Below are 24,449 nucleotides of genomic sequence, written 5' to 3'. Positions count from 1 at the left end.
GAGGCGGAGTGAGCTGCAGTGCTTCAGCTCCTCTAAACGCCCTCCCTCAGCTCACACACATATACAATACACACACACACATACACACACACACACACACACATACAAGGGGGGTAGGCTCTCTCCACCTGACTTTCCCCTTCCATTCACCGACCTCTGACAGCCGCTTAAACCGCTATGACGTCTCGTAGGTAAGTTAACGCTGGCGATAAGGACGGGGGTAGACCGGGCTCTGTCGGCTCGCAGTAGCCGGGGGTGTTGCTTCGTGAGGCGGACACGCTAAGCTACTTCTGGCCGGGGTTGCTCTCAGTACTCCGGGCGCTCTTTTACTGTGGATTATTGCCGTGGCTGCGTGTTTGTCTCTCTGTGGGGAAAGTTTATAACCATGTGTGGATGTTTTTTGGACGTGCCAGCAACGGCTGGACGGTTATCTACCGTTACCGTTACCCTCACCGTTACTTATAGCTCCTGCTGTAACGCAGGGTTAACCTTGCTCTGATGAAGTGCTGATTACAGCTGAGATCACACCTGCATATTTGTACAGGGACATGGCCAGAAGCCTTTCTGTCAGTGGGACCCTTGTTAATGTGGGCTGTTGGGCTCACTCTTACTCTTACAGTAGCATCTAAGGGTTTTATTGGGAAGAGTGTTGTTACTGTAGACAGCCGCTCTGAGTCTGATCAGACTAGACAAAAGTTACAACACAATGTGAGGATTATCACACCAGAGGAAACAGTGATGAAATGGGCATCACAGACATGGAGATGTTATGAAACCTGGGCTTGCATTGTTGCACTGAAAAGTGTGTATCTAAGTAGAGAAAACCCATTGTAGGTGCCTATAGTACTGTAGGGTGAGTCCCAAATAGCTCCCTACTCCCTTTGTAGTGCACATGTAAGTACTGAACTTTATGGGTCCAAATAGTGCATTATATGGTAAACAGAAAGACACGGGGGATTTAGCTGCTAGGCTGACCAACTCCCTCCTGCACATTTAGTCCACTATTAGATTATGTAGAAGCCGTAGTTTAACACACTTAACTAAGTGCACTATACAGGGAGCAGGGAGGGTACAGTAACAGCATGGCAAACTGTTGATTTCAGCTTACGAACTTCTGTTACTTCATTGGTTACAAACTTGTGCCAACGACTGTACCTCTTCTTATCAGTGTTTAATAGCTTCTGTGTAAGCAAAAAAAAAAAAAACCCCAAAAACCCAAAACACACAAAATACTATGCAGTGGTGTTAATACACCTAAACAGAGGGCTGTGCCGCTGACCGTTTAATCTGAGAGGCCGTGTGTTTGGACAGGTGGCCTGCCTTGGTCTTGGGTAAACAGTAGGACAGGACCATGGGGACAGCGCTGTCTGCGTGTGACAAGCCAACAGGGCATCCATACGTTTGCACTGTAAATGCAGCGACAAGTGTAGAAATCTACAGGCCGGTGCGGACTGCAGGCTGGCTTGCGAGGTGTAAAGCTAACCCTGAGAAAGGAGTGTTTTCTACATCCTGGCTAATTTGTAAAGTAAAATATGTAAATAAAAATATGGAATACAGAGAAATTGTTCAGCTCAGGAGTTTAGAAAATGCGAGGACCATCAAGGATCATCCATGTTCTGGTCTGACGAGGTTTAATCTAATAAAAAGAGTTGGAACGGGGATGATATGATAATGATGATAGACATCATGCTTGTTTTTCTCTTCAACTAAAATCTTCTATTGAAAACTGAAAAAAATGATACATTTATTAAGATTTTTGTAGGCCAAGCACTCTTTAACAACAAAAGTGTAGTACTGAAACAAGCCCTGCTCTTATTGGCTGATGTATGGCACCATCATGGCTCACATAGCTTAGCTCTGTTTTAGCACTGTAACAAGAACACTGTAATTATTGTTTGTAATTATTCCTAAGGCTTACTGGATAGTGTTGCTGTCCTCTCTGGGTCCTCTCAGTGTCCAGTCAGCACAGCATGCTGTTAGCTAGCTGTAGTGATTGCAGTAGGGTCTTTTAGGGTTAGCTTTTAGCCTAGTACCGGCTTTCCGTTACGACTCCCCCGGCCACCGCTCTGAGACCTGCAGCAGCACTTTCTGTAGTTGACCCTTCCCTAAGCCGTGCTTTACCTGATCAGCTAGCATCAGCTTTTAGCCTTTTTAGCCTTGCTTCCATATTCTCCTGAAGAAGGCGTTGCATTTAGCCTCAAAAGGCTTTCGCTAGTGGACTAGTGGGTGAAGCTGGGGTTTGGGAATTGGCCTGTTTTACAGCTCTGTTTAACTTACAGGGGGTTTTATTTTTAATAGAGGACACAGCAGTGTTTGAGGGTTACGGTATGTCACTTAAACGCTCATTGTTCAATTATGCCAGGGTCAATTCAATCCCCTAAAAATGATCCGACATGTTCCTCTGAGACTTTCCTTGTATTTAAAAAAGCATCATTCAAGGATTCTAATGGTTCTGTTAGTGAATAACCCTTGAAGAGCCCCCTGTTTTAAAAAGGGGCCTCAACCTTGAACGCATTACTCAGACAATCCTGGACTGATATTAGATGAGCTTGTACTCCTAAGAGGAAGGAAGTTGGAGCTCCAAATATTTATCTGCTCAGCCATCCCAATAATGAAGAGTACTTTTCTGCCGTTCGAGTGAATTCCAGTCAGCGCTCTGTCATCACGATTGAGATCATGATACGACACATGGGTTAAAGCTGCCATCTACTTCCAGGCTTTGTCCATTCTGGTGTTCCCCTTTCCGCTAGACAGCGGGTCACAGCTTCCCTGTTGCTAGGTGTCATCATAACATTTGAGTGCTTTCCATTTAGCCGTGAATGCTGCGAGGTGTTCCCGACTCCAGGAACTGGGTCAATTTTCAGAATACGTTAAGTTCTGGTGCTCGGGTCAGATCCTATCGTTTTGAATGTGTGTTCTCGCTCACTATTTTTGTCTGAGAGCCGCTGTTGACGTGTCGGCGTGAAAGCAGGAGGGACAGGACTTGTGAGTCAGCCCTGAAACCATTTTTGATAGCTGTGAAGCCAGGAAAGCTGCCAACGTGGAGAGAAGAGATAGTCCCTCCAAAATTTCCAGGAATTGACACGGTACTGGCTGTGACCAAGGCCGTGTTGTTGCGGTATTTTATTAGTAGGTGTCATTCCCTGTGTACGTCCCGTCCACTTGATCCGTACTGTAACAGCCATGCTCGACTTGTTGACGTGGTTTTAGTCTTGCATGTATGCTTTACCTCACGAGGGGATGATTCTTATCCGGGTGATAAGCACTTATCACTTTATAAATGTACCCTTAAAATAAAGTGTAACCAAACCCACATAGAGAGCACACCGGTCCCCTTGTTGATTCCCAGAGTCAGCTACTACAGCTCAGGGCTGTTTATTTAAAGAGCGTATATCCTACATTCTTCCTGTATTTTACTATTTTCCTGCACCTCCGCTCAGGCTGTTTTTGTTACTGTGCCTTTAAGACTCGTATATGGAAATGCTCTGTGTTCTGATTGGATAGTGTTTCTTTTTTTGTTTTTTTCTGTGGTACTTTTGTTGCGTTACAACCATTATATATATATATATATATATATATATATATATATATATATATATATATATGTGTGTGTGTGTGTGTGTGTGTGTGTGTAAATGATCTCTGTTCTGATTGGATGCCCAGTGTTGTGCCTCATTCAAGAAGCAGTCCAAGATGCAACACTTCTTAAAGCTTTAAATTCAACGAGCAGGGCTAAGCTGCTATAGGCTGAATAAGTGGATGTATGTAAATGCTTTTTGTAAATTTTCTATGATATGGGCCCTTTAATGTTAGTGTAGCCCACATTAAAGGGCCTATATAGAAAAATGACTGAAAACTAAAAGTAAGGACCTTTTTATGCAATATGGGGACTAAACTGCTGTAGGCTAAGATTTTACCTTGATCACCAAAAAAACAGTAAATTGAAAACTTATCACTTACCATGGACTGCTTGGATTAAGGACTGAATGGTATACTCTGACGCATTCGTTAAGTTTACAAACTACCTCAAAAGCCCTTATTAAACGCAAAATGTCCATATCATTTTCTATGATATGGACCCTTTAATGTTAGTGTAGCCCAATTAAAGGGCCCAAATCATAAAACAATGAAAACCAAAAGTAAGGACATTTATTCTATGTCATTTCATTAAATTTACACACTACCTCTAAACCCCTTATTCAAAACATAAGGTGGGGTCAATGTTCTATGATATGGCCCCTTTGATGTTAGTTTGGACCCTATTAAAAGGTCCATGAATAAAAGTTCAGGGATATGGGCCCTTAAATAGGGGCTAAGCTGCTGTTGGCTAATTTATGTAAATTTTGCAGCTTATTAATCATAGACTTTATGATTTTACCTTTAATGTCAGGTTCACTCGCTCACGCTGCAGGACATGGTGTGGACTTACCAGTGTGGACTTTCTGTGCTCTTTCCTCCAGTTCATGTTTTTCTGGTAGCTCAGTGTAGCTTTAATAGCTCATTTAGAAATTCCCTAATAGGGGGTCACCGCTAATACTTGATCCCATTCCATAGAGCTATTTCCATTGGATGGACTGTTATCAGCTGCCGAGAATCTGAACGTGATCAGGGACGTCAGATTTCGTTTCATATGCCCTTGGTCTGTGCGCGCCGAGACGTTCAGAAATGGCAACATATTTCTCCCCCCAGTAAAGGACAGAGAAGGGTTGGTGTCCGGGCAGGCCTGTGCTATTCCATGTATGTGTATCAACTGATTTAAGCACGCGTTTAGGGGCTTCAGACCCTTCGTAACTCAAGCTACAGTCATTCTTCTCGAGTTTTAAGCAGCACGCATACTTCAGCTTCAGAGCTCAGGCTGTTCTTTTCTTTTCGTTTGTATTTTGTATGAAAACAGTGGATATCCCGCTGGTAACCAAACGTCCTTCCACAGCGGAGTGTGTCTGATACAGTGTGGGACTTGGGCCGGTGGGGGCAGTGGGGGCTTTGTTAGTCCTGTGTGCAGTAGCATGATCAGCTCTTCTAAAAATATCAGTAACAGTACCAAAATCCACCCAGCGTGGTGCGTCTGTGACCGATATAGCCTTGGAGGGCTTTGAAGCGGAGCAGGGGGCTCTAAGAATATCACCTTTTTGTCACCAGGCCTGCCTCTTTAAATAGCTGTCTGTATTGAACTTGAGACATTATGTAAGAGGATAGAAACAGCGCTGTGTGTGTGTGTCTGTGTGTGTGTGTGTGTGTGTGTGTGTGTGTGCACGTGGGCCCCCTCTGTTTCTCCTGTCACAGCTCTGCAGCTCTCTCTCTCTCTCTCTCTCTCACTCTCTTTCATTCTCTCTCTCTCACTCTCTCTCATTCTCTTTCTCTCTCTCTCATTCTCTCTCTCTTTTCTCTTTCCACTTACATTCTCATTCTCTCTTATTCTCTCTCTCTCTTCCTCTCTCTTTTCTCTTTCCACTTTCTCTCTCATTCTCATTCTCTCTCTCTCTCTCTCTCTCTCTCTCTCTCTCTCTCTCTCTCTTTCTTTTCTCTATCCACTTACACTCTCATTCTCTCTCTTCCTTCCTATCTCTTTCTCTTTCGTCTTACATTGTCCTTCTTCCCCCCTCTCTCTCTCCCTCTCTTGCTCTCTCTGTTTTCTCTTACACTCTCCTTCTTTCTCTCTCTCTCTCTCTCTCTCTCTCTCTCTCTCTCTCTCTCTCTCTCTTCTTTTCTCTTCAATCTGTTTTTGTTTTCTCTTACAATCTCATTTTTCCCTTTCTCCCTCACGCTCTTCCTTTCTCACTCTCTGTTTCTGTCATGGTCTATCGCTCTTTCCTCACACTTCATACAGTAAATATTTTCACACAAAGCCTCATATCTGTGAACATGTTATGTTATTACCTGTTATTAAATAAATATCAAATATATATACATATATATGCAGTGTCTGTAATGATCCATTCTGGACTGATTAATTTAGTTTAGTAGAGACTTTTCTTAAAATTACTGTTTTATAGTGTTTAATATCTTTTAATTCCCTGACCAATCAGCTTCCAGCTACTGACAATGGCGGTGAATGCGCTGTGATTTGGGTTCTATAGCGTTTGTGTATTAGCATTAGCGTTAGCCTCCACTCGGTTCTGAATGTGCTCTTCAGTTCTGGTTTAAACACTAAGAAAGATGGGCGGTTCTCCTGCTGGTAAAGCAGAGTGTTTCTCCAATTGTTTTATAAGGTTTTAGATATTGGATTAAAATAGCCAATATCCGATCCATTAAAGTATGCCTAGATCGGCCCCAGTCTCGATCCACTGGATTAGATTGGGGCATCCATATAAAATACTATATATATATATATATATATATATATATATATATATATATATATACAGCGAATATATAGTGAGTGGTACATTCCTGTTTCTTTAGTGAACGTGTTATAATAAATATTAGGCCTAATTTTTAAAAAGATGATTCATATTCATGATTGAATATGAGTTCAAATGAACCTGTGTGACTGAAGATGAACTTATTAAGATAACTTGTTGAGAAACACACACACAGAAAGAGAGGCCTGACAAAGTAAACTCTAAATAAGCCACTTCCCTGACTTTTCTCTCCGGCCCCATGCTGGCCTTGTGTACTTGCGTACTGCTTTTTTGGAAAAAGCGTGTTGCTTTCTTGACTCTATGAAACCTGACCTGCTTATCTCATTAGATCACTGTATCAGTGGCTCATTATCACCCCTGAGAGTGGAAACTTGCTGTCACACTGCTGTAATGACTGCGCTTCACGTTCAGTGTTCGTCGCAGGGGTTTCCACCTGTTTTCTGTTAAGGGGGTTGAGGATGTGTCTGCGGATATCAATGTCTAAGTGGTCATCTTATGGCATGAAAAAATGATGTCATGGGACGGCATGAATTTATCTGGCCCTTAGGAGCGCTTACTTAGGTTTAACCCCTTAATCTAGAAGCACATGATGTATCAGTAGCTGGTGTATTCTTAGAAGTGTCAACTTAGACCTAGGTGCAAGCGGTACTGACCACATAGTGCAGCTCCTGTGGTCACACCCACTTACTTAAAGACAGACAAAGGGTGCTGGACCAAAAGATGCTAGTTTTACAGAAGCTCGGCAGGGCAAAGATTGAATTCTGAATGTTGAGAGAGTTGAGAGGTTCGGTTAAAATGCATTTGCAATATATGTCATGTAGATACATGAAGCATAACACAGCATTAACTAGCTAGTCAGTAACTTGTCATCTAGCTGTCTGTGCTAATACTCACCTAGACATTCTTCGTTAGCTAGCTTCATTACCTCAGATAGCACTGATCTACTACCTGTTGACTGTAGGTTTCTTCCTGTCTTCCTGTCCATCCTGTCTGAGCATGATAGCCGACATCTAGACCTGAAGTGCTTCAATTTAAAATAGCTCATTTTAAAGCTCAGTGGGTTTTTGAAGATGGATTGGTAACTGTACTGACTGAAATGCACCAATGCCACTATTTCCTTTCCGATATGATACCAGATTATCCAGTATCTGCCGATAGTGAGTACCGATACCGATACCAACTTTGACTTAAATACTTGATAGATGACTATAAATCCTGATATTTATAGTGTTAAACTTTTTTTAAAGGTTGTACTTTTTAATATCTTTTTTATATATCCCAAATAAGATGTAATATGCTTTAAAAGTGAAAAAATAAAAATTGTACAATGCAGAAACATGCAGGTAGGGAAGCATAATCTTGCTAAGCTTCACCAAAAAGCTTTTTTGGGTGTTTAAAATCCACAAAAAAGGGTTTAGAAACAAAAAGTGCAAATTCAGCAATTTCACTTTCAGTTACACGTCTCTTAAGGTCATGTAAAAAGCTACTAAACTGCAGTGTGTGGCCTTCAGCAAGCTGCTGAAACTCAGTGTTTGGTTTGAGAACTAAATAAAAGGTTGTAATGTAAAAGTTCCATTAAACGTCTGTTTAATAGTAATACCTATTTATGACTTTTGGATTGTACTGGTTGTTTAAACATTGGGTTTCATAACAAAGTATGCAAAGTATTGCCATAACCGATACTGTGTGTAAGCATCAGTATCGGCATCGATACCAATGCGGTATCGGTATCGGTGCAACACTAGTTTTAATATAAGATGAAGTGTTAAGCTAACTGTTTGCTAACTTAGATACTAGCTTGCTAGTTTTGTCGTTGTAGTCGTAGTACTCACAAACTGATGTGTGGAGCATATGTACAAGCTAGCATTAGCTAAACTTTGCAGCGGTAGTTCTGGCAAAGTGAGCTAGATGTGGCTGCCAGGTTTAGGCTAATCAGTAGGAACCTGTGGTATTTCTTCACTGCTAGCTTTGCTAGCTGACTTTATCACAAATCAGTTTCAATAACCGATCATTTGATAATCTGTGGAGAACATAAGTGGCTGTCATTTAGTCAATAAAGGTTAGTTTTAGGTCACAGGAACTTTTGCTGCTTGCGAGTTGTCTCGGCCTTCATATTTGGAAGCTGAGGTCGGGTTCATTGACATTTTCAAAGCACCACAGGCTGTCTGAGCTGGGATATCAGTCTTCTTTTGCAGTTGCTGAGGAAAGAGGCGACCAGCCCGTCTATAAAAAACGAAGAACATGTACTGTACAAAATGATGAACCCACCTTTCTCTCAGCTCAGATGCCAGCTAGATAATAGACTGCAAAAACCATTTCACAACCTCCATGTTTTACTAACCTCCCACATAAACCACATAAACGTACAAATGAGATAAATGAGACGGTCCTCATAGAAAGCTCCCCTCCGCTCGCTCGTGAAAGCAGCATCAGCTTTGACGGTAGATGTAGCTCATCCTAGAAGGTAAGTCTGCATCAGTGACAGTATTTAGATGAACACTTCCATTTATAGAAGGCGATTACTATATATTTTAACTTCCTCCAGCATTAAGCAGCAATCAATAGAAATGTGGATGAGCTCAATTAGCTCCTCACATAACCAGCTTGTATTCACAAATCACTCATGGGCCGAGGATGCAGGTATTCTACATGTCTAACAATAGTGTTAATGTGTGTGAAGGGAAGTATTTGTTTAGTGTTTTTTGCAGGGCTTATTGATTAACGGTGCAAAGGCAAGGACCTGTTTGAGAACCACTGCTTTATTGTAGGGCATACACTGGCGTGCAAAATTTGGTCAGAAAAGTCTGTTACTGTGTATAGGTGAATGAGTAGTAGTACAATCAAGGTTTTTCAACATTTCAAGACAAATTATCATATTATTTTTGTTTTGTACAAGTTTAGGGTGAAAAAAGGAAAGGAGAACCATGCAAAAGTTTGGACACCCCAAGAGATTTGAGTTCTCAAGTAACTTTTGCCAAGGTCATCAGGGCTATGGCTTGTTCACTGTCGCCAGTAGGAAAGGCAGTGAAAGGTGATGCAAATTTCTAAGCTTTACAAATATTCAAACCCGGTCCGAACAGTCCTCAGCTGCTGACTCCTCTTTGCAGCTGCCTAGCACCCGTAACATTAAAATTACTGATGAATAACCTAGAAAGCATATGGCTATATGGCTTTTGGGGGGGAAAGGGGGCAGAATTTCATGAAAACTGTAGAAGATTGATTTTTACTTTGGTAAAATATGAAATACATGTCTCCTCTCCTATGGCTGGGTGATATGATTTTTATCATATTTCCCAGCCTTAATTTTCAGTCATTTTGAGCAGGGGTATTAATTCATAATCAAGGGTAGAGGTCAACTCCTGCAGTAAAATAAATCAAATGAAATGTAATGCTGTGGCCCTGTATCCCCTAAACATTCTGTATATATATCCTCAACTATCATTTAGTTTTGGATATCAGACAAATCTAAAGGCCTTATACCTTAATTAGCTCATTATAGCTATGGCTTGTTTACAATTAATCATTGTTAGGAAAGGCCAAATACTCTCATTCCTCAAACCTTTCCCAACCTGCAGCAGCCTTGGGCTCCCATAAGTAAAAAAAAAAGGGTGCAGAATTTCATGTAAAGAACACCTCTCCAACTGTTGGATGAACATGCATTGGGCTTGTGTTGCAGCCAGTGGCGAGGGGAACATTCCAGTTCCAGTTCCAGTTCATTTCCAGAGTCACAAAGTAATGCATTTTAAGTCTAGTAACCAAAAAAATAAGCATAGGATTGAAGACTAAATAAAGGGTTACACACTAACAGTTTTGCAGTGCCCTGCTGCTCTGTGTTCAGTGGGATCTTTTTTAAAAAGCGGCACCAGCTGCTTCTCTCCATTTCCACATAATGAAGACGAAGATAAAGAGAAGGCGAGTGCAAGTGCAGACGGGCAGTGCGCTGACGCCGTGTCACGTTCAGCCTCAGAGCTGAGTGTGTGTGAGTTTGTGTATGTGTGTGTGGGTGGGGAGCGAGAGAGCGAGAGGGAGTGAGTGAGGGATGGACAGTTGCTCGCCGGCTGATTGTACTGGCTGGCGCTCCTATCAGGGCGGCTCACGCTCATCCAAATCCCAGATTAAACACCCCCCACCCCCACCACCACCACCACCACCACCCTACACACTCCCCCGCCTCTCTTTCCAACCAGCAGCACTCCTACAAGTCCCTGCCCCCCCCCCCTCCCTTTTCCTCCTTGTGTAACTGTACTGAGCGTGGATTACTAAGCTCTGAGGCGAAGCAGGGGGCTCTGACAAGCTCCGGCCAAAATGGTGAGGTAGGAACATGAGCGATTGCTTATCGATAGCTCCGTCCATCTGTCTTTTCTGTTAGCCGTGTCGTCCTAAGCGTTATTGTCCAGTGCAGAAACCAGTGCAGCTGCAGGCTGTACTGAGCGGGTGGATGGTGAGAGAGCCCGAGAGTGTATAACTCTGTGTGTGTGTGTGTGTGTGTGTGTGTGTAGGTTGCTGGAAAGCTCCTGAAGAGACAGAGGGCGTTTCAGAAAGAAGCTGAGCTGGTGTCATTGGGTGGAGAGCACCATGGGGTCAGGATTACTGCAGGCCGTTAGTGAGGGATACTGGTAGAGGGGGTTGAACGGGGTGAAGGCTCAATCCTCGCACCCAGAAGCATGAATCTGCACAGTGTGCAAACTATACCAGCATGCACTACTTTCTCAATGTGTACGAACACCTCAGATGCAGTCAGTGCAGTGCTTCGGAGGGCAATGTGTCACGTATACCAGCTTACAGGACATTGGTTCTTAGCCGTAGTAAGGGATGCATAGCGGAAATACGGGTAACTGTTGTGTGTTATTTGAAAGGTGCTTGAGATTGTTAAAAACACCTAATACTGGTGTGATTTACAGTGGAGTCCAGTAAAAACATTTTCAGACATTCTTTAGCGTGAGGGAGCAGTACCCATGAACCGTGATCTCATTAACTGTACTAATGCAAGCTTAAACATCACCTGAGGGCATTGTAATATGGTATATTTGGAAAATACTCTGATAAGCTGCCCTCTATCCTTCTAGAAGAATGCCTAAAGTCAGTGCTAGTGTTATAGTTCACTCTCACAAATTAAATGTGCTACAAAGGGTCTCCGAACAGTGCCCTAGGAGAACCACTTTTGGTTCAATAAATAAAAAAAGTAGTGTGAAGAACCTTCGGATTGGTAAAGGACCTTTACTTGACTTCTGAATCAATTAGAAATCCAAGCGCTGATTCAACAAGATTTCTTTGTTAATTGCTACCCGCTTTCTCTTTACCTTCTGAGTCATTTAGCCCCTGTAGGGTTGTGCAGCAGGTTCAGAGACAGGGCTCAGTCTGCTCTCACTGTTTTAGAAGAATACATGACTGGCAGCACTTCTGTGGAGCCTCAAAAGGCAGCTGGAGAAGGGATTAGTATCACATGCTTTCTTCTTTCTTCGATGAAAGACTGATGTTCCTCCCAGTGTCACATTTAAAAGCTGTGAATGTATAGAATATTGAAGACAAGATGCGACAGGGCAAACATCAGACCAATCATGTCACACTGAGTGAAGCATAATGGCTGTTTGTCTTCCATGCAATGTTTTGAAATGTCGCTTTGACGTCTCAGAAAATATGTGGCGTCTTAGAATTGCTCTAGATGGTTGTGTCACGGGGGGAAAATAAATGTATCATGCGGCAATATGGCAAATCTTCTGTTCTGAAAAATGTTCATTCAGCCAGAAAAAGTGCTTGTGATAATGAGCAGTTTAGACCCATAAACTGCCAGTGGGGCCTTAAGTGTTATTACACAAACTTCTATAACCAAGGAAGACTCAAATACTTTGAATGAAGCAACGCAAAGCAAAGCAAATATGTTAGATGAAGAAAAGCAATATTTTCCAAAACCACTTCTGAACTTCTGATCTGGTCGACTTTCATACATTAAAGGACCATTATTTACCATTCTGTGTGTTCAAATCCTAAAAAACAGTCATTAATCACTCATATACAACCATTCCAACTCCTTTTTTATTAAACAGACCTCTGAATGTATGTTAATAAGCTCTGTTCTTATTTACATATTGATGTCCAGAAATGTCCAAAAGAGCATGATAATAGGGTACCGAGCAAAGGGTGGTAGCATCTCAGAAACCACAAACTGCTAGGCTCTAGATCTATTGTAGTCAAGGTATCCTGAGAATAGACTTTTTGCACATTGAGTGCCTCCCAACAGCATCCCAACAGTGGTGCCCCATGGGCCACTGATGCCAGAGGGGAGCAGCGGCTTCAGTACAGAGTGGTACAGAGCAATTGAACGCCACTGTGGAGCAGTTAACCTCTATAATGAACACCTTCCGTCTCCAGATACAGTCCATGCCCCGACGTCTCACTAGTGTCAGCTGAGCCAAGGGTGATTATTCCCAGAATTGGGTTGGTGGTCATAATATTCTGATATGATTGTGTACTACATCAAACTTTTTTAACAAAGTTAGGGAAATTGGACAAGACAAAACTGCAGTTGTATCATGTATTTAAAGTTTATTCATTATCTAAATATTGCAGTTTGGAAAATACCCTTTGATTTTAAATACTTTTAATACTTTAATATAATTTTAATACTTTTTTATATTTATATGAGCCAACACCAAGCCAACATATATATTAACAATATATTTATTTATTTATGTATTTATTTATTTTGCTGCATTTGAAGACTTTTGTATAGACAAATAAAGAAAATCTGAATATTATTCTTTCTAAATGTTGTCTCATATTGTTATCCGATTATAACTAAATTAACTAAATTAAACAAAAATCTAAAAAAACACAGTAAAAGTACATTAGAAGATTTGTAATGTTATCTCCAAATGTATCTTTTCAAGTTCCCAACTTGTATTACACTGTGTTTTGTTTCCTCCACCATATTCAATTCAATATAATTCAATTCAATTTAACTTTATTGTCATCATACTAATACAGGGTTGTACAATACAACCAAACAGTGTTGGGCTAAGTGTCCAGTATAGAATAGGTAGGACATGATACTATGGTTTAAGGACAATGGACAAAACATGAGAAAAGGTGCACAGACATTAAGTGCAAAGACAATAAATACACAAAAATATACAAATATATGAATGTAGAAATGTGTGCATGAAGGAAGGGTGATTTATTACTGTACTAATAGTAAAATGGAATAAATATGTAGAGCAGTGACGTGTTGTGCGTGTAAATCAACCAGTCTGGTGTTGTAAACAGCATCACGTACATGAACAGTGTGTACAGTGCAGGATTGAGTATAGCAGCTAGTGTTCAGGTGAGAGAACAGTACCCAGCTCTTTTGCAGTCCATGCTACTGTACAGTACAGTACATGCTAGAAGACGTACCACGGCAGGAAGTTGCCAAATGGAAATATCTTATTTGTGAATGTTGGCATGGTGTCATAAAGAGGAAAGAGGCTGCTGACAGTGGAGTGAATAGTGAAGCATTTATCCACTTTCCACATGTATTTAAAGAAGAGTGCTTCGGTTGTGATGCGCACTTCAGCTACAACAGAGCAGTTACTGACTGTAAATAACTATGATTCAACATCAGGGGAAAATAGAGACTTTTGAAGAACATAGAATCATGCAATATGAGTCACGGAGCAGATGAACGATGAGCCAAAAAATCTCCCCACGAGTTTCACAGTGATTATTAATAGCAGTGGATTCAGATTTTTTTCTATATATTTTTTCTTTTGAATTTTTTTTTTTTTAATATATAATTTTTATCACGTATGTTTTGCTGTAAATGTTTGGTTTGCTCTTCTGTTCTTTGTGAAAATTTATTTATTAGATTTATAGTGGAGCATGTTTGCAGAAAACAGAAAAGTAAATAGTAAATAGTCTCCAAAACTAAATCTTTCTATGAAATTATATTATTCAAACATTCAAATGAAATTATATCATTCACACAGAGCAGATTCATTGTCTAATGTATTTTTGGTATTTTTTACTTTTTGACATATTTTGTTACAGCTCACTGATCTTTACAGATTCAACTGTACAATGAAATTCTTACTTTGCAGTTCCTCCATTTACCAACATAATGTTAATAATAAATATCAATATCAAAAAGAGAGAAACAGAATATAAGTATAATAAAAAGATATACGTATGTTTTATATATATATATATATACAGTACAGTACAGTATGGATGCATATGGAAGTTGTGGGAGTAGAGTTGCATGCACAACTACAAAAGTAAAAAAAAGTAAAGTAAAGTATTTGTATGTCAGTAGCAGTGATATATGTAGTGGGCTTATATTAATGAGTGCATGGCAGAGTTCAGCCAGTTCAGAGTGGAAGTTACAGTGTGTCAGAATTTCATGATCAATGGTCTGACAGAAATGCTCCAAAATGAAATATATAATTTTTATTTTCCATTGACTTCCATTGAAAGTTGGGACTGTTTTTTGCTTTTTCTATAAAGTTATTGTTTTGCAAATACAAGGTTTTGTTCTGACAGAGACAATCTGTGTAAATAAATATAGAGTGTGAAATATTATTAAGGGGTATTATTGATATTTTACAGATTTTTTTTTTATTTTTTATACAAATTCTCCAAAAACAAAATTAGCTTTTAAGATACATATTTGGGTTGGCTGACAGAAATGCTTCAAAATTAAATATATAAAATTTCTTTACATTGACTTCCTTTAAAGTTTTGCAGATACACGATTTTCTTCAGACAGTGACAATATATTATTAAAAACCCTTTGATAGACAGAAAGAAAGATGGATATGTACAAATATGTAACAAATATAGTGCAGAATATTACATAAATGTTAGGCCTTTTTTTTATTACAATTTTTTTTGAGGGTAGGATAACTTTCCAGAAAAATCAGTCTTTCAAGATAAATACAAATAAATCTTTGGGTTGACTGTTAAAGAGACCACTACCCCAGCCTTAAGTGGAATTATGTCTTTAACCTCCTTAACTCCTGCACTGCCTTTCATAAAGCAGTGTCAAGTGAGGGGGCAGTGGGATATGGGCAGACGGACCACAGGCAGCCAGACATCTGGGGCCCAACACTGGCCCAGATTGCACCTGACCCTCTTATCCTCCGTAACTGCAGCTTCTCATTCCCTCAGGGGATTAGAAAATAACTTTTCAAACACTGCAAATCGTAACCGATTACAGCTGGCATTCACCAGGAGATTAGACACGAATATATGTGTAGAGGGAATTGGATAAGCTTGGTGATATTACACACGGTGGTGGTGGTGGGGGGTGTGCACAGTAGTTCACTAAACCAGAGGCAGCGAGGCAGCGAGGCTCAAGGTGGATATGAAAGTTCAGGTTGTGGAAAAAGGACACAGTTTATAGGAATGGTTTGGTGAAGAGTTTTCCTCTGACCCTAGAATGTAGCCTGGACAGGTTTGGTATGTGAGGTCAGCTCCAGTAGAAAATTTGATTACTCTACTTCATGTTTACATAATTTGTTTAAATGATTAAAATAATCAACCCAGTTATTGCCAAACAACAGATGTGCAAATGCACGCTCACACAACTTGTCTAGTCCCTGTACTGCCAATAGAATAGGACTAGAACAGGAGCAGATAAGCATGAACCTGTTGGCCAGGCGTGGACTAGAGGGATATAAAGCCCCCAGCATTGAGCTGTGGAGCAGTGGAACTGTGCTCTCTGGAATGATGTTGGTGCACCATTCAATATTTCAGGGATGAGTTGGGATGGTGATGATCCAACATCCTGACCACACCAACACGGCTGTTGCTGAATGCAATCAAATCCTCACAGCTCCACAATCTAGAAGAAATAATTCCCTGAACAGTAGAGGCAGTTACTTCAACAGATGCATTATAAACTCTTTCTAATATCCTTAAATTCAGAGGAAACAGTGAATGAGCAGGTGTCCCAATACTTTTGCCTATATATTGTAAATAAGGGAATTCTAAGGGAATCTCATACTCAGATTAAGCTTTATTCTAGACAAAGATATAAAAACTGTAGCTCACATATAATACAATGTAGTGTTATATATTTGTCATATGTTTATATAATATTTAGCACAACATAGTGCTGCAGTTTGGTCAAAGTTTGATCTATTTGGCCTATACATTTCAAGCAAAAAGGGTTCAATGTAGTACTGAAAGAAGGTCCTTGGGTTTTTTTTTAATATTCTGTAAAAGATGTGGCTAAAAACTAATGGAATCTGTGGTTTGTACTACATCTATTTAGAGAAGCAGTCATTTCAGCAAAAGATCACAAGCTGGTTAGGCTTCTAAACCCCCCCAAATCCATCCAGATAAAGAAGAAAAACAAATCTGACTCGAGCGTTTCACTCTGCTCTCTAAACATAGACAATGATTCACCGCTGCTACAAGAATAAGCCATTACTTACCTGTCACAGTGAGGCCTCTTTTCCACTCTCCACTTCGAACTGCCCACGTTGCCTGTTAATGTGTTTTTGAACAGGTTTTCGGTTTTATGCTTCGATCCGATTCGTGATTGTGCCCAACCACAAATCTATTATGCAGTGAGCCAACGTGCCACTGCTGATCAGTCCAGTAGGCCATTATCGTAATGAAATAATGCTATTGACGTCTGCTGGAATGTGTTCGTTACTGCTATTTAGCTTTAATTTACTGATCACATGTTGCCAGTTGCCACTGCTCAACCCCTTATTTAAATGTGTAGCACCCCATCGGGTCTACAAAGGAAAAGGGGAAGGCTACAGTTGGTCAGTTGAGCTGTTAGTAGTCAGCTAATGTAGTTTGGTGATGAGCAGTGGACTTTCCAGTTGGTAGACTCTCATAGTAGCTCAAAAGCAGTTTATGAAATGCAGGTTTTGGGCAAAAGTGTTGGCTAGATTTGCCCTTAGACTTTCACAGTTTTAACCCCTTATGTTCTGTGACTTTTATTACAAACTAAGGACTGCTAATCGGTAACTACATGCGAAGCAGTGCACTGGCTCAGTTGTTCCTAAGGTATAACAGTGAGGGAAAAAGCCAGGAACCACCAGTGGTTCTGAGAAGTTTACATGGTCAAGTGAATGCTGCAGAGGGTGTCTTCGTTTCTGATTTCATGCAACATGGCTTAATATTGAAGGGTTTTTTGGGGGGGGTTTGCTTGTTTCCAAATGTGCTAACTCCACTCTCTGTCATTTTTGGTCCAGGTGGTTCCACCCGAACATCACTGGCATAGAGGCAGAACACCTCCTCCTGACGCGAGGTGTCCACGGCAGCTTCCTAGCCAGACCCAGCAAGAGCAACCCAGGAGATTTCACTCTGTCTGTCAGGTGTGGCTCGTTAGCTCATTTTTCTGTGCTCCATGCTCCTCCTGCCCTCGCCCAGTCCTGCCCTTGCACAAATCCAGGCCAAAGTGCTCCGTCCTCAGGCCAGTTAATCTGGTAACAGATCACATGAGACAAGTGGTTTGTTCCCTCCGCTGCAATTGGTCAGGCTGAACTTGATCCATGGCTCTCCAGCTAGGCGGTGGGAACATTTGTCCGCGGGCTTATCGATTTCTCAGAGTGAGCTCTGTGGTTTCTCTGAACACTTGCAGGCCTGTTGAAACATTTGTGTGGTCATTGCTTTCATAGAACTTCTCTTGCTCTTGCTCCATGCAGCGCATAGAAGAATATGCTTGTCTTAAGCAATGCACGAGGAGCGTGTGTCAACAGCAACAGAGACAGGCTCTGAGGCTCTGGACGCTCAGCCATACGTTTAAGTACTTTTAAGGATTGTAGTTTTATTTGATTGGATAATTGGTTTGATTGATTGACTGGCTGAATACATATGAAAGAACACATACATATACTGAATACATATACTGGTCTATAACCAGTAACAATAGTGGAACCCTTTTAGGTGCGATACAATTTTCGCCATAATTTCATATTGTCCAGTTCCTACCTATTAGATAGGACTCCCCCTATCATATCAAGTACCAGCACTTGGGGGGGGGGGGGGGGGGGGGGGTTAGATAGGCTTAGGAAAGGGTTAGGCCAGGGCATGTGCTTCCTCTGAGTCACATGAATCCAGCACAACTTCGTCTTTCCAAAAAGCTGTTAATGCAACGTGATTGGACAGCTCAATGCGCTTGGAAGAGAATGCTAACTGCAGATGCCCACTCTGGCCAGCATCTCACCTGTAGTGATGGGAGGACTTACCCACTCAGAGAGAACAAAGCTGAGGCATCACCCTTGACCAAACTACCAAACTCTCGATAATAATTTGATTACTGCCCCATTCGGAAAGCCGTAGAACCATACAGGGGGTTTCGTTAGATATAAGGAACCACTTAATATATGGCAGAGAACCTTTTGGGCATTCAGCTGTTTTAGGGGACTCTTATTGTTCTATATACAAGCATTGTCTTTAGGGAAGAACCCTTGAAGTACCCCCTTTTTAAAAGGTGTATCGAAACAACTTAGTTACCCTGATACGTTGAACATAATTAGAATTAATTAAAAATATGACAGTAAAAATAACCTATACACCATCGTATCTACGCAGAAGAACAGAAAATGAGCAGAAAAAAGGAGGACAAGTATAAGCTAAGCTTCTGACCACAAAGAAGGAAAGCTAACATGTCCTAAAAGCAAGAAAAGAGCAAGAAGCAAGAAATTGGGTAAAACAGTCATGATTATGAGAAGAACCACCTGAAATCCTAACCTACTGAAGTACACTATATGTCCAAATATATGTCCAAATGTTTGTGGACACTACTTCTAATGAATGCATTCAGCTATCCCTAAGTTGCACCTATTGCTGACACAGATGTGACACAAATGCACACACATCCTGCTTGTCTAGTCCCTGCAGAGCCAGGAGCAGGCTAGAGGGTATAACGCTCCCCAGCATTGAGCTGTGTTCTCTGAATTGATGGTGGTGCTCCATCCAATACTTTTGGGATGAGTTGGGGAGTTGAGTATGAGGTGGGGTGGTGATCATCCAACGTCCTGACCTGACTAATGCTCTTGTCACTGAATGCAATCAAATCCTCATGTTAATGCCCCACAATCTAGTAGAAAGTCTTCAGTTACTCCAGCAATAGCAGGATAAACCCTTTTAATACTCTTGATTTAAGAGGAAACAAGGAATGGTGGAATGGCAGGTGTCCCAATACTTTTATTCATGTAGTGCCCTTTAAGAACTTTACAGTCGACTGAATGATTGTAGAATCAGTGTTAATGGGCTCTTTCTTTGAAGATCTTCTTAATTCTCTGGAAGCTGGAGGTTGAAGTTGTGTTATCAGTAGTAATTTAGGTAACCTGGTAAAAATGCCACAGTAAGAGCGAAGAAAAGCAAAAAGCATGGATCAGTATGCTGGCATTGTACCCTGTGAAGAAAGGTCAAGTGTCAGCTATGGCACCTGGGTTTCTCACTTCAGGTTTGGTTAGAGTGAGGGTTTGGCCTTGGTTTCCTTGTTGGCATAATGCCCATTTGTGCATGTTTTCATTTCTTTGAATTATAATGTACTTTTTCTATATTTGTTTAAATAGGTTGTTGATTGTTTATTTAAATGAGGTACTCCATTTTCCACCATACCGCTTCAGGACTGACTTAGCATACCTGTTTAAGATAACTGAACAAATCAGGATGGTTTAAGGCATGTGTGTGAGTACTTGGTTTAAGGCATGGAGTGGTTCTTTGAGAGAGGCCTTAGAACCACTTTTGGTTCCAAAAAGGACCAACTTCTTGGCTTCTTGGCTGATTGACTGTGGTTGAGGTAAGGCGAAAATTATGTCCATTTACATTTTGGCTTAACTCTGTCACCAGTTGACTGTTTCACACTTTCCAGGATGTCAGAGGAAGCGTTCCAGTTGAGTTCGGTTAAGTGGACAGTGCTACGTGCTATGGCAGCTGTTAGACTGAAGAGTGAATGGAGAGGAAGAAAGAGCAACAGAGAGCAGGCAAGAGGGAGAAGTCTGTGTGCTCGGGCTGCTGGCAGGGAAGCAGCAGTGGTAGCCCTTAATAGCTTTAAGCTGAGGAGCCCGCAGAACCCCTGACCTGCGGCCTGTGGCTGTGGCGGTGAAGCTTCGCGCTGTGTGTAATGCTCCCAGGAGATTGGCACCACGTGGCACGGCTCCACCACAGCTCTGTCCTGGCTACTCTCTGCCTGATTTATACACTCTAATTTTCTCCTGAATAGGAGGCAAGGACACACTGGCTTGTGTAAGGCCATTGAAAAGGATTGAAAAGATGATGTAATAACTGTGCGGTGAACAGAATCTCTGAACTGGGTATGGAGCAGTGGAGTGGCTTTACTGTGGCAGGGGCAGTTGCGTAATTAGGTGCTTGTGTGCTCAGTATCGGTAATGGAGGAATCATAATTTACAGTTTTAATTTGGTCATACATACAGGACTCCACAGCTCAGATCGTCCACATGTAAGATTATTAGTGGCTTTTAAGATCAATCAGCGATGGAAAAAGTTAATCTTTGCCACGCTGGATCCTCTCCAAGCATTTACGTTCTGCTCCAATAATTCTTACCAAACGGGCATTGTTTGGACAGTCCTCTGTGCCGACCGGGACATAAGAATTTACATAATCAGTTGAACTTTCCAGTTCACTCTCATTTTCAGATTTAGCCAGAAAGGAAGCCGGGCACAGAAAAGGACAGAGCTTTCATTCAGTCTAATTTATTTATTATTTTAGAGAAGGCCTGTCACGATTAATTTTTTTTTTTTTTTTGGGGGGGGGGGGGGGGGATTATCTGCGATATATCATCCCAGAAATAATTGAGATCAGTTATATTAATGTCATTTTACACCACTGATATATTGATAACATAATAGCATAATAAATTAAATAGTTAAAAATAAAATAATTAAAATTAGAATTACATTTTTTTATCCTAGATAAATAAAACCACTGCTTTTAAACAAGTCAACATTCCAGCTTGTTCTCATTTATGGGCTCTCCTCACTAAGTAAACACAATATTCAATATTAAAGTCAGCTAAAAAAAATGTACGGTCATGTCCAAATATTGTACAGGCTTATTTTAGAAGTCAGTTATTTTCAGTGCTAACAAAAACATGCTGTAATTTATATGAACCGTGTCTCACTGGGTGGGTAGAAGGCGCTCTTTCACCTCGTCGCTCATCACCAGCAATATTGGATGGCACAGGAGTCTGTTAGCTGGTGTGGTGGAGCTGGGAACCCGGCACTTTCCTCTGAACATGTCGGCTTCCCCGCAGTGCCCCATTGATGGCAGTTCAAAAGAGGCGGTGGCTGGCTTTCCATGTATCGGAGGAGACGTGTTAGGACGAGTTGGGAGCGTTGATGGTGCTGGGTGTGGCTACAAAAGGGTGGGTTAATTGGCGGTACCAGATTGGGAGAAAACTGAAAAATTCAACAAACAGTTCTGCATAGCTCCTGTAAACACTGCTTCTACTTACTACTTCAATGTGAACGTAAAAACACATCTTACATGACACTCCCAGGATTCTAATAGAAGTCAAACTGTGCATTTCTCATAAAAACAATGACTATAGAAAGCACGAACAGCACAATGTCTGTCAAAAGGGAACAAACCACAGGTCTAGCGCCTCTGCTGGCTGGTTGCAGTATATGTAGGATGTGTAGCTCTGACCATTCAATGACAAAACAGCCCACCTCATTTTTCTCAACACTTAGGTTTCCCTGCTCTAATACTGGCACATTTTTATCTGTATCTATATATAGAAATCATTTTTGTCTTGTGTCGTATCACAAGAATGCAGGGTTGCACCTAGAAATGAAGTGACTGACAGCCTTAGCTGGAGCAGGACCTGCATGGCGCCCTTTTTGTTCAGTACATGCCGTAGCTGAGCTGTAGTGAACTGCACTTTTACTGTCAAAACACTGCACCCACTGGACAAACTGGGAATCCAGAGGAGTATCCGTTTTGCTTCTGTGCTGTAAGCTCAATGAAGGTGGTCTGAACTACACTTGTTCTGGGTGAAGGGCGCAGATTTACCAATTGAGTACCAGTTGAGTCTGGCGCTGCCTCTGGTCTCTATGTATCAGACTCTGGTTGCAAGTTTGACAACATGGCGGACAGTTTTAGCGTCATTTCTGTAGAACGTAAGGGAAGTACCCTGATCCGGACATCACTAATGTTAATTACTTGTTGTAAATAATTAAAAAATTAAGGTTTTCTTTCTTTTCTTTCTTTTTTTCTTTTTTTGATAATGATAAACATTAAAAAACGAAAGAAACACATACTGTCTTATAGTTGTGCTTGGTTGTCCACACAAAGAATGGATCTCTTACCAGTGCAAATAGGTTGGAGACTAAAATCTACTAAAAACACAATACTAGAAAATGACATAAGTGAAAAACAAGACTTCCTAATGAGTGAAAGGTTTATTTAAGGGTTTCACAAAGAGGCAATTCTGTCGTTATTGATGAAAGACGATTAATAAACTTGTTTCTGATGCTTTATGCTAGTACAGCTTGTTCTACTAAGTTGTGGAGAATAGACCGTTAGCTAACTGTTGACATTGAATGACATTGAAAAGACTGTAAAAGCATGATGTAGGCCTGCTACTTCTAGCTATTTCCATGTCTCTCTACAGTCTACAGCCATCCAGAAGTAAAACACTACCCTGCTAAGCTATCACTGCCATAGACAATTAGTTTCAATCGAAAAGCAAGTAAGCTTCTTTCAAGCGGGAGAGGAGAAGGTAATTACAAAGGCATTAGGAAAGTCTCGCCTTAAAAGAGCATTATTAGATAAGGGCCTGGTGTTTTTTTGAGGCCCAAATGGACACTGGGGGATTCCAGCAGAGCATTATCTTCTCCTCCATGCATCTCACTCTATCTTATCTCCTTCCCTCTGCTTTTCCTGGGTGGAGACTGCAGTCCCGGCTTTGCTCTATTGTTAACAGCTCAGGAGCACGTTCAGAGAGGATGTAGCCGAGCGTGGAGTCAGACAAACAGCTTGCACGCTAAAAGTGCAGTTTTTTTTTTACATGTGTCATGTATCAGGGCCAGGTGATGGTGTTCGGGCTAACACAGCAGAGCTGAAGGAAATGACCTTGTGAACCTGTTTTCAATCCACAGTGGAAAAGCAGGCTAAACATGTTACCTCTGGTTAATGTTTTCAGCTTCGATATGTCACTTCTGGTTAAAGTTTGATGGTGTTTCCCGCTCAGCACCAGCGATGTGAAGTGAACGTTGCTCGGGTGGTGTGTATGGATTTTCTTTTGCTGTTTTTTTTCAGCTGTGCATTATGTAATGTGGGATTGCCTCAGCTAGCGGAGTGCTGTGTCTGTTTATGGATTTTTAGAAATCGACTCGGAGAGAAAATGCATTGTGCAAACCTAAACTCTCCCTAACTCTCTCTAAGTCAGCACTGTTGCAGCTAGGCTAGACCAGACCAGACCCGAGCAGACAGGACGGTGGTGTGAAATGGATGGCCCTCCAGGCAGCCAGGCCTGTGTGTGTGTGTGTGTATGTGTGGATGTGCAGGACGTTTTATGCGCTGAGGAAGGAAACGGTTAAACAGGGACATGTGGAGTGACTCAATAGCGTTATTGTGTTCCTCTCCTCTCATTTCTGCCGAGCCTGGCTCTGGCAGTAAAATCAATGATGAACTCATGTTGCTGTAAAGATAAAATTAGTGAGCAGGCGTCCTTGGTTCAGAGTGCCAGAGCTAGATAGGCCTGTCTGTCTTCTCTCAGGCCTAAAGGCCAGCTAGATCAGAGTGTGAATGTTCAGTTTTTTTTTTAATTCTTGGTTTGTCCGCTGTAGATGCTTTACAGATGCTTTACAGATGCTTGGATTGTCATTCAGTTACATTTCAGGTAAAACTTAGGACACCTCACGCCGTCATCGGTTGTTCTTAAGAATAATTATTCCTTTGTTACCTTATTCAAAAGTGGTAAACCCAACACTTTCCTCAGAGCATGTCAGCTGCCCGGCAAGTTTGAAAAGAGGCCTTACCTCCTAATGTCTGGAGTATTGCTAGAGCTAGGGGGAGCTACGAAGGGGTGGGTTGACTGGCAGTACCAAACTGGGAGAAAAAGAGACAATTCGACCTACAAAATTAATATAAAAAATTAAAGCCTCATAATACTC

The 24,449-nt window shown here is 41.3% G+C and overlaps 1 protein-coding gene across 3 annotated transcripts in view; it reads left to right on the top strand.

Moving 5' to 3' along the window:
* The window catches only part of ptpn11b (protein tyrosine phosphatase non-receptor type 11b), a 44,224-nt gene continuing 19,775 nt past the window's right edge, over positions 1–24,449 (top strand). The window contains exons 1-2 of one of the 3 annotated variants that reach the window (XM_072696629.1): positions 1–191; positions 17,552–17,674. In XM_072696629.1, coding sequence (XP_072552730.1) covers positions 178–191; positions 17,552–17,674 — 137 coding nt within the window. In that variant the 5' untranslated portion in view covers positions 1–177. Of the gene's footprint in view, positions 192–10,652; positions 10,676–17,551; positions 17,675–24,449 lie in introns of those variants that run through there. The other 2 variants (XM_072696630.1, XM_072696631.1) reach the window with 2 other exon arrangements.

This window comes from Salminus brasiliensis, chromosome 14 (genome assembly GCF_030463535.1).
Source record: "Salminus brasiliensis chromosome 14, fSalBra1.hap2, whole genome shotgun sequence".
Lineage (NCBI taxonomy): Eukaryota > Metazoa > Chordata > Actinopteri > Characiformes > Bryconidae > Salminus > Salminus brasiliensis.
Note: the sequence above shows the minus strand (reverse complement) of the source record. Positions and strands in the feature narration are given on the sequence as shown.